This window comes from Myotis davidii, unplaced genomic scaffold, assembly GCF_000327345.1.
Source record: "Myotis davidii unplaced genomic scaffold, ASM32734v1 scaffold539, whole genome shotgun sequence".
Classification (NCBI taxonomy): Eukaryota; Metazoa; Chordata; class Mammalia; order Chiroptera; family Vespertilionidae; genus Myotis; species Myotis davidii.
The window spans coordinates 323,253-332,814 of record NW_006290028.1 but is presented as its reverse complement, the minus strand read 5'-3'; the positions used below and the strand labels follow the sequence as shown (position 1 = coordinate 332,814).

General features: G+C 62.5%; 2 protein-coding genes across 2 annotated transcripts in view; one reads left to right on the top strand and one right to left on the bottom strand.

Annotated features, from left to right (window-relative positions):
- The window catches only part of TMEM94 (transmembrane protein 94), an 18,491-nt gene extending 11,180 nt beyond the window's left edge, over positions 1 to 7,311 (top strand). Inside the window, exons 15-32 of the mRNA XM_006762767.2 lie at positions 1 to 137; positions 397 to 570; positions 938 to 1,040; positions 1,147 to 1,364; positions 2,056 to 2,237; positions 2,325 to 2,463; positions 2,724 to 2,836; positions 2,924 to 3,023; positions 3,340 to 3,448; positions 3,654 to 3,843; positions 4,056 to 4,133; positions 4,430 to 4,515; positions 4,803 to 4,884; positions 5,164 to 5,312; positions 5,397 to 5,491; positions 5,597 to 5,690; positions 5,865 to 6,035; positions 6,196 to 7,311. The exon at positions 1 to 137 is cut by the window's left edge and continues 20 nt beyond it. Of these exons, the coding sequence (XP_006762830.1) occupies positions 1 to 137; positions 397 to 570; positions 938 to 1,040; positions 1,147 to 1,364; positions 2,056 to 2,237; positions 2,325 to 2,463; positions 2,724 to 2,836; positions 2,924 to 3,023; positions 3,340 to 3,448; positions 3,654 to 3,843; positions 4,056 to 4,133; positions 4,430 to 4,515; positions 4,803 to 4,884; positions 5,164 to 5,312; positions 5,397 to 5,491; positions 5,597 to 5,690; positions 5,865 to 6,035; positions 6,196 to 6,268 (2,293 nt within the window). The 3' untranslated portion in view covers positions 6,269 to 7,311. The remainder of the gene's footprint in view (positions 138 to 396; positions 571 to 937; positions 1,041 to 1,146; positions 1,365 to 2,055; positions 2,238 to 2,324; positions 2,464 to 2,723; positions 2,837 to 2,923; positions 3,024 to 3,339; positions 3,449 to 3,653; positions 3,844 to 4,055; positions 4,134 to 4,429; positions 4,516 to 4,802; positions 4,885 to 5,163; positions 5,313 to 5,396; positions 5,492 to 5,596; positions 5,691 to 5,864; positions 6,036 to 6,195) is intronic.
- The window catches only part of CASKIN2 (CASK interacting protein 2), a 24,778-nt gene continuing 22,345 nt past the window's right edge, over positions 7,130 to 9,562 (bottom strand). Inside the window, 3 exon segments of the mRNA XM_015563307.1 lie at positions 7,130 to 7,968; positions 8,344 to 8,566; positions 8,645 to 9,554. Coding sequence (XP_015418793.1) covers positions 7,878 to 7,968; positions 8,344 to 8,566; positions 8,645 to 9,554 — 1,224 coding nt within the window. The 3' untranslated portion in view covers positions 7,130 to 7,877.

Genomic DNA, 9,562 nt, shown 5'->3' with positions numbered 1-9,562 from the left:
CCTGTGCAACGCCAGCATCACCGAGCGGCTGTGCCGCTTCTCCGACCACCTGTGCAACATCGCCCTGCAGGAGAGCCACAGCGCCGTGCTGCCCGTCCATGTGCCCTGGGGGCTCTGCGAGCTCGCCCGCCTCATCGGTGCGTGGCCACCAACTCCAGACAGACCAGTCCCGGGCATGGCGTTTACCGAGATCGCCGGGAAGCCTCCTGGCTCCTGGTCCTTGCCCTTTAACAGGCACTACTGTCTGACTGCTTCCCAATCTGGGAACAGAACTGGGGGTGGAGGGGTGGAAGGGGCCAGCCAGCACGGATTTCGTCCCATGAGGTGGAGGGCGGGGGGCAGGCTCAGTGGCTGGGCTTCCTCCCAGAGGCCCTGACTACTGCCCTCCCCCTGCAGGCTTCACTCCTGGGGCCAAGGAGCTCTTCAAGCAGCAGAACCACCTGGCGCTCTATCGCCTCCCCAGCGCCGAGATGGTGAAGGAGAGCTCCCTGGGGAGGCTGTCCTGTGTCACCAAGCGGCGCCCCCCGCTCAGCCACATGATCAGCCTCTTCATCAAGGACACCACCACCAGTGAGCCTCCCGTGGTTGGCCCACATCAGGACAAACCTTCCAGCAGCTTGGGCCAAGGCTCTGCCCTCTTCGTCCCTTTTTGGGATGAGCAGATGAGCACCAGGCAGCTTCTTAAGACCTCAGATGTGGCAGGGATTGGTTTGGGGAACCAGGCTGGGATGGTGGCAGTCACAGAGGATGGGACTGTCTGAAGGATGGGCAGCTTAGTGCCTGCATGACAAGCCCAGCGGCGTTCTACACAGGCTCGCTACGGCCAGGCCTGGCTCATTCCCTCCACCCCACGATGGCAGTGCTACCTGTGAGGTCAGAGTGAGCAGCAGGGGTGGCTTGGGCACTGATGGTCTGGCCTTTTTATTCACTCCCGCAGGCACAGAACAGATGCTGTCTCATGGCACAGCAGACGTGGTCTTGGAGGCCTGCACAGACTTCTGGGATGGAGCTGACATCTACCCTCTTTCGGGTTCCGACAGGTGGGTGAGGGGCCAGAGCATTGGGCTCAGGCGGTCTGCCTTCCTGCTCACAGTCCTGGGGTGTCCCAGGACCACTCGCCTCACTTCCACCCTGCTCTCCTGGCAGAAAGAAAGTGCTGGATTTCTACCAGCGCGCCTGCCTGTCTGGCTACTGCTCCGCCTTCGCCTACAAGCCCATGAGCTGCAGCCTGTCCTCCCAGCTCAATGGCAAGTGCATCGAGCTGGTGCAGGCGCCAGGCCAGAACAGCATCTTCACCCTGTGCGAGCTGCCCAGCACCATCCCCATCAAGCTGAACACCCGCCACAACAGCTGGAGCTCCGATGGTACTGTGCGCGGCCGTCCTGTGGGGGCCAGAGTGGGAAGGGCTTCCCGAGGGCAGAGGGGACAGCGGGCACAGCCCTGGGCCTGGAACGCCCAGGGGGGCAGTCACTATCTGATGACGTGGGGGAGTCCCTTTGTCTTCTCCCGTATAAACTGGGTGCTTCCTCTGTCCTCCTCACGGGTTTCTTGTGACACTCCAGTGGGACGACATAGAAAACCGCTTTCTGTGAAAGTTACACAATAGAGGCGGTAGAGCATGAGCCTCTCTGAGTCAGACCAAGGCCAGGTCCCAGACCCTGCAGGGACAGAGGGACTCGGAGCTCCACTGACCCCCACCCTCCTCTCCACCAAACTCACGGGGTCTTATGATCTGGGAGACGATGAATTGAAGCCGTTGCCAAGGGTGGGGCCAGCCCCCTTGCCCAGACCAGGGCCGGGCTGTTGTCACTCAGTGGGATTGTCACCGGACTGATGAGTGCCTTTCATTGTCTTTTCTCCTGTCTGTTGGCTCCTCCATGTGCCCCGGCTGTGTGCGTGCGTGGCTGTGTGTGGTCCACTGGGGCCCGCGTGCTCTTTGATTTGGGTGTGGCATCTGTGTGTGTGGCCCTGGGCTGCCTCCTGGAATTTGCTGGTTCCGGGTGTCCTGACTGGGCCGTGTCCTGGCTGGTCTTGGTGCCTTGTGCCGACCTGAAGAAGGGATCGGGGAGGTTCTGGAGAAGGAAGACTGCATGCAGGCCCTGAGCGGCCAGATCTTCATGGGCATGGTGTCCTCCCAGTACCAGGCCCGGCTGGACGTCGTGCGCCTCATCGACGGGCTGGTCAATGCCTGCATTCGCTTCGTCTACTTCTCTTTGGAGGATGAGCTCAAAAGCAAGGTGGGGAGAGCCACCCCCTCTGCCGCCACCGATCCTTGTTCCCACGGGCCTCGGGGCCCCTCGTTCATGGCCATCTGCCTTCCGCAGGTGTTTGCAGAGAAGATGGGCCTGGAGACAGGCTGGAACTGCCACATCTCCCTCACACCCAATGGGGACATGCCTGGCTCCGAGATCCCTCCCTCCAGCCCCAGCCACGCTGGCTCCCTGCACGATGACCTGAATCAGGGTGAGGGCAAAGGTTTGTGGTGGGGACAAGGTGGGGGTGGGTGACTCCCCCCACCTTGGAGCTGTTCCAGAAAGAGCCCCATAGAGCCCTCCTGATACATACATTCCCTTGGAAAATGGCTCAGATCTCCCTGTGGTAACAGCAGCTGACAGGGGAGGGGGTGGGGACCTGCGGGCAGGAAGTTCTATGCCATTTGCAGGGCAAGGAAAGGCCTCCAGAAGGCTGGCCCCAAGGTGAGGGACGGCCTTTCATCCCCACAGTGTCCCGAGATGATGCAGAAGGGCTCCTGATGATGGAGGAGGGCCATTCCGATCTCATCAGCTTCCAGCCTACGGACAGTGACCTCCCCAGCTTCCTGGAGGACTGCAACCGGGTACGGCAGCAGGTCTGCGCCCCCGGCCCCTGGAAGTGGCACATGGCAGAGGAGGGAGGGTCACGGGCATCTCTGCTTTTTCTCCAGGCCAAGCTGCCCCGGGGCATCCACCAGGTGCGGCCCCACCTGCAGAACATCGACAACGTGCCCCTGCTAGTGCCCCTGTTCACTGACTGTACCCCCGAGAGTGAGTACTGTGGCCACAGTGACTCGGGCAGCCCGTTCCCTTCCACTGAGCGCTGACAAGCCTGGGACCCCGTGAGCTCTTGAGGAAATGTGGGCCTCCCCTGCAGGGAGCAAAGGCACCTGGGCTGGGAGGAGCTGGGGAGTCTAGTGGGCTGGAGCCATGGGCGTGCCCAATCCGGGGAGTCAGAAGTGTCAGGATTGGGTAGGATAGTCACAAAGGGGGAGCCCACTTCCTGTCTCCTCCTGTCCTGGGGGTCTCTGCCCAGCGCCCTGCAGGGGGCTCCGCCGGCCTGATTTGTGGTCGACTCTGCCCTCAGCCATGTGCGAGATGATCAAGATCATGCAGGAGTACGGGGAGGTGACCTGCTGCCTGGGCAGCTCTGCCAACCTGCGGAACAGCTGCCTCTTCCTCCAGAGCGATATCAGGTCAGGGCACCGCCTCTGCCTCCCGGAACCCCAGATTGGGTTTGCATGGGGCTGAGCGTATATTATGGCCGATCTTGCCCTGGTTGAGGGGACCAAGGGACCTGGGCATGGTGGGGAGAAGAGGGAGCAGGTGCTCGCCCCGTCCTGTGGGAGATGGGGTGTCTTGAAGTACAGCTGATGGGTGCGTTCCCCCTGTGCTGCTCAGCATTGCCCTGGACCCCCTGTACCCATCCCGCTGCTCCTGGGAGACCTTCGGCTATGCCACCAGCACCAACATGGCCCAGGCCTCGGATGGCCTTTCTCCCCTGCAGCTCTCGGGGCAGCTCAACAGCCTGCCTTGCTCCCTGGCCTTCCGCCAGGAAGAGACCATCAGCATCATCCGCCTCATCGAGCAGGTGGGGCTTGGGCTGGTGGTGGGAGCGGGGGTGCAGGGCCTGCTTGGGGTGGGGGGCTATCAGGACACAGGATCCATCTGGGTTGCCTCCGGGCAAAGCTCTCCCGGGCGGGCGGCTTGGTTTGCAGGAGCATTGGGGCATCTGGCTCCTGGCTGAGGTTTGTCAGCTATAGGGTCTGAGCGAGGCCACAATCTGTCCTTCCCGGCCCCTAGGCTCGGCATGCCACCTACGGCATTCGCAAATGCTTCCTCTTCCTGCTGCAGTGCCAGCTCTCTCTCGTGGTCATCCAGGTGAGCCAGGCCAGCACAGACATTGTCCCCTCCCCGCCTGCTTCTTTGCTCAAGGGCCTGAGTCTGAGGCCAGTTGAGAGCTGGGAGGATGCCGCACAGCCTAGGGGCCCCCAGAGCCCCTCTGACACCGCTGGGCTTTTGGAGATGACCCCTGAGCAGAATAGTGTCCCCTCCAGCCCCAGCTCCACTAGGCCAGGACATGAGCGTCTGTCTGGGCCCAGGGCGAGGCAGCCTCGGGGCTCCCAGCGTCCTGTTTGTCAGAATCTAACCGTGCTTCCGGGGCTCTCCTGGCCCAGTTCCTCTCTTGCCTAGTCCAGCTGCCACCACTGCTCAGTACCACCGACATCCTGTGGCTGTCCTGCTTTTGCTATCCCCTGCTCAGGTGAGAAGCCGGCCGGCCCTCTGTGCCCAGGCAGGCGGGGTGGGAGGTCACCGAGCACCCCAGGAGCCCGGGTTCAGGGAGCCCTGCTCAGTGCTCACCTCCTCTCGCAGAGGGAGCATGGGTGTGTGTGTGTGTGTGTGTGTGTGTGTGTGTGTGGTGGTGGGTGCCCCTTTGTCTTATCCCTCCTGCCCACCAACCCTGACCCAAGACTCCGAAAAGGCTTTTCACATGGGAATTGGGAGACAGAGGGTCATGGCGCCGCCCTTCACCCAGTCTCTGCTTTTCAGCATCTCTCTGCTGGGGAAGCCCCCCCATAGCTCCGTCATGTCTGTGGCAACAGGGAAAAACCTTCTCTCCATTCCTAAGAAGGTAAGCGAAGTGGACCTGTGAGCCTGGGCCTTTCCCAGGGAACGAGCATAGAAGAGGCTGATCCTTGAGGCAGGGAGTGATCAGATGGGCTTCCATCACAGTGCCCCCCACCAAAGGGAGGTGGGGGGACAGAGCTGGGAAAGATCCTCGCCAGGGTGGGCAGTCCATGCTCTGTTCCCCCATCCGGGCTGCCCACTCACTAAAGAGCCTGTTGAATCCGAGTGCCAAGTGCCAGAGGGGCCGTGGCCTCTGGAGTGACAGGCCTCCTGCTTCCCACAGACCCAGCACTACTTCCTGCTCTGCTTCTTGCTCAAGTTCAGTCTCACCATCGGCTCGTGCCTCATCTGCTTTGGCTTCACATTGCAGAGCTTCTGTGACAGCTCCCGGGCCCGCAACCTCACCAACTGCTCCTCCATCATGCTGCCCAGGTGAGTCCCGCCCCCGGCCCACCTCGCCCCCAGGCCACCCCCGCAGGGCCCGGAGAGGGCTGAGTGCACACCTTGCTTTGGCAGCCATGCAGACACGGCTCCAGCCTGGTTTGATGACTTTGCCAATGGGCTGCTACTGGCTCAGAAGCTCACTGCCGCCCTGATCGTCCTGCACACTGGTAAGGGCTCCTGGAAGGGGGCCAGTGGTGGCCGGTGGGGTGCCCTGGGGACCAGGCCTTGGGCCATGGCAAGTCTGACGCCCCCTCTGATCCCATGTTCTCCAGTCTTCATTTCTGTCACCCACGTGCATCGCACCAAGCCCCTGTGGAGAAAGAGCCCCTTGACCAACCTCTGGTGGTCCATGACGGTGCCCGTGGTGTGAGTGTGGCTCAGCGGGAGGAGGGGGCGGGGGCTGGGGCAAGGCTATGACTTGAGGGTGGGGTTTGGGCGGAGATTGAAGGGTGTCCTTCTTGAGCTACTGCTGTACTGAGAAAAGCAGGGAAGGGAGCGAGAAGTCCCAGGTTGACCCGGCGCTGCCATCCCCTCCTGCAGGCTGCTGGGGCAGGTGGTCCAGACGGCAGTTGACCTGCAGCTGTGGACGCACAGGGACAGCCGCGTCCACTTTGGCCTGGAAGACGTGCCTCTGCTGACGTGGCTCCTGGGCTGCCTGTCCCTGGTCCTCGTGGTGGTCAGCAACGAGATTGTGAAGCTGCACGAGATCCGGTGAGCCACCAGCAGGGCACTCCCTCTGGGCTGGGCCTGCTCCCTAAGCCTGGCATCCCCTGGGCATCATTCCCTCACCTCCTGGCTAACCATCCCTGCCTCCTCCTGTGGCCTGCCCTGACCCCTGATTTAATCTCCGCCCCCCCCCCCCGCCCCCCAGGGTCCGGGTCCGCTACCAGAAGCGACAGAAGCTGCAGTTTGAAACCAAGCTGGGCATGAACTCTCCCTTCTGAGCCATCGGTCTTGGTGGTCACAGTACCAGACCCATTTCTGAGTCTGGGGAGTTGGTATCATGAATGTTTCAGGGTTTGCTCTTGTGCCCCATGGCCCTGGAGGCCCAGATCCCCATGCCAGACCCAGCTATCGTCTTGACCCTAGGGCTACTGTGGAGTGAGGAGCCAAGGCCGTGTGAGGACAGCCCTGGCTCTTCCCTGGGCCTCACCAGGGGCCTTCTCGAATGTCTGACCTCATGTGCTTTGCACAGGGGCTCCCAGCCCACTCCTGGGGGCTGTCCCTCTTCAGGGTGCACTAAGCCAGTGCCCTGTGCTCTGGGGCCCCTGGGCGGGGCTGTGAACGTGGGGCCAGGGCCTCAACCTTTTTTGAAGGAACATTGGCAGCAGCTGTGGGGGGGTCCAGTCAACCCTCAAGGTCGCCATGGAAGGCCAGGGTGACCCTCCATCCTGTCTTCCTGGGGCAGGGACCCGGATGTGGCCAAGCACTTCCCCTCCTCCCTCTGTAGGGGAGCCTCACAGGACCTGAAGGTGAAGGACCCCGCACCCTGGAACCTCTCCCTGTGCCTGCCTCGAGCTGGCCACCAGTCAGTCTCGGGGACCCGCCCAGGGCTCCTCCAGCCCCTGATGGTTCTGTGAGAATGTTTTTACTGGTGTATATTTTTTACTGGAAATGAGCCTTTTAGGAATGAATGTAGACTGGTTTGTATTAAAACTTATAAATTGCGTAAGAAAAACCTGTGGTTGGTCCATGAGGCAGCCACTAAGGGGAGGAGAGGAGGGCTTGAGCCTTCCTCCTTCCGCCACGACCGAGCCCAGGGTTCCGGCTGAGGTGCACAGCACAGATCCAAGCACACAGGCGACCACGTGGAATGACACTTTCATTGGCGTTAGTTGGGGGAAGAGGTTAATTTACAGAGCCAGGGCCCGGCCAACCAGGTCAGGCTTCCAGCCCCGAGCTGGGCAGTGGGCACTCTTGCTGTGGCTGGAAGCCCCTCCCCACTGCGTCTTCTCAGGCAGTTATAGAATAAATTCTGTTTAAAATATATGCATTTCTCTCTGCTTAAAAAATAACATTTACAGTTGAAAAAGTTTGGACTTTGGGGGTCTATTAATCCCGCTGCCTCCACCCTGCCAGCTTTGCCTTGCAGACAGGGGAGGAACTGGTGTCTGGCCTGGGCACTGCCACCTCCAGCACGCAGGCCCTGGTGTTTATTTACATGTCCTATGTACACCTGTGGGACCCGGCCAGACACACCGCTCCTCCAGCCTCTGCACCGGACACCACAGCGGGTGGCAAGAGGCCCTTGGCACAGGAACGGAGACACTTGCGGGGGGAGGGGCACAGAAGCTGCCACCACCTTTCTCCCTGGGTGGGAGCTCTTACCAGGGCCCCTGACCAAAGGGTAGGACTCTTTGCTCAGGTTAGACACTGGGAGGGGTTTTGCTGAGCTATCAGGTTCTGACAAGCTCCCTTGGCCCCCCAGGGGGCGGCCCCCCTGGAACTGCAGTGCCAACAGCCACTGGCTCGGAGCAGCAGGAGGGACCCTGCTAGGGCGGCAGGAACGTCTGTGTTGGGGCAAAGGCAATGGACGCTGCAGGTAGGTCTAGCTCAGTCCAGCATGGCGTCCAGCTGGTCAGCCAGGGCGTCAAACATGGTGCTGATGTCATCCAGGATGTGCTTGGTGGAGGTGCTGGGGGGGCTGTAGGGGGGGAGCACCGGGTCAGATCGGCCAATAGAACACCCCGCCAGCCCTGGGCAAGGGCCCTGCCTCTGAGCCTGGTTGGTGCCAAGTGCTTTCCAAGAAGGAGTAGCTGTCCCTTCCTTACACGAGGGCACTGGGGCTCAAATGACTTGTCCAAGCTCATGTGCCTCTAAGTGGCAGCGGCCAACTTCCCTGCAGGTCAGACCTGGGTGACCAAGACCTGGGCTCCTCCCCTTCCAACAGGGGATCCCCAGACTGAGGATCTGCCTGTGAGGTCCCTGCCCCCCAACCCCAGGACCCCTGGAAAGAGGATATGGGAGGAATTTTCCCTATGCCGCCACCTTCTCCCCCTCCCTGCCCAGCAGCCCTCACCCCTCTCGCTCCTCAGCGCCAATGCTCTTCTCCGCGGCCCGCAGTGCGGCTGCCAGGGACGAGCTGGTCCGTTCCAGTCTCTGCTGGGCCTGGCCCGAGCCCACAGCCCCTGTGCTCTCTGGACGGGGAGGCGGTACAGGGCGGGGGCCAAGTCGGGGAGCCAGCTTAGGGCCAGAAAATGCCAGCTGGGTGCAGGCCACAGACACAGGCTTGGGAGCTGTTCCTGCAGAGACAGGTTGGCTTGTGACTCAACTGGGCTGGACACAACCCCTGCCAACAGTGCCCGGTCCCCGCCTCATACCTGCTCCAGGCACCTTGATGAGGGCAGCGGGCGGAGCTGGGGGCTCTGGTTCCCCACGCTGCCGACTGCCTGCCGAGTTCTCCAGAGCTGGCCCAGGGCAGGGGGGCTTGGAGGGCTGGGTGGGAGGGCTGGGAGGGAGAGGGGCTGCAGCACCTTGAGTTGGAAGGCTGCTAGGGTCTGGCTGAGGAGGGCAGGGAGAAGCCACAGGGGACTCGCTGGGGGTCTGGGAGGGCATGGGGGCAGAGGGGCTGGGCATGGCGGTGGCCACTCCGAAGGCCAGAAGTGCCGTCTGCAGCGGCTCTCTCTCCCGGCATTTGGGCCTCCGCTTAACAGTGTCTGACTCTGTGAGGTTGAAGTCGAGGCCGGTGGGCACTGGCGTCTCCCGGGACGGGGGCCCGGCCGGCTTGGGCCGCTGTTTGATAGTCAGGTTCCCCTCCTCCGCAAACGGGAGCCCCTCCCCCGAGCTGCCCCGGGATGGGGGGGTCCCCTCGGGCCCCGGATCCTCCTCTTCCTCCGTGTCTGATGCGGGGCCCGCTGGGGCAGGTGGGCCCGGGGGCTCTGATGGGCCAGCTGGTTCACTCAGTGTTCGCCTTCGGGGCCCCGGGGCCCCCTCTTTGGGCCCTAGGCTTCCATCTAGTGGAGGTGGCTCCGGGGTGGGGCCAGGGACAGAGCTGAGGCGCTTTGGAGGAGGTGGGGGGGGGCCTTTGCGTCGGGCCCGAAGGGCAAAGGACTGGCTACGGGGAGCTCCTCGAACTGGGGTCTGGCTAGGGCTGGGCCGGGCTAGGGTGCTGCGTCCTGGTCGCCGGGTGAGAGTGGCATAACTGCCCAAAGCACTGCCCACCGGCCCTTCGGCCTCCCCCTCGGCTTCCCCCTCGGCCGGGCCTGGGCGGCTCAGGCTGTGGGACCGGCGCTTGGGCC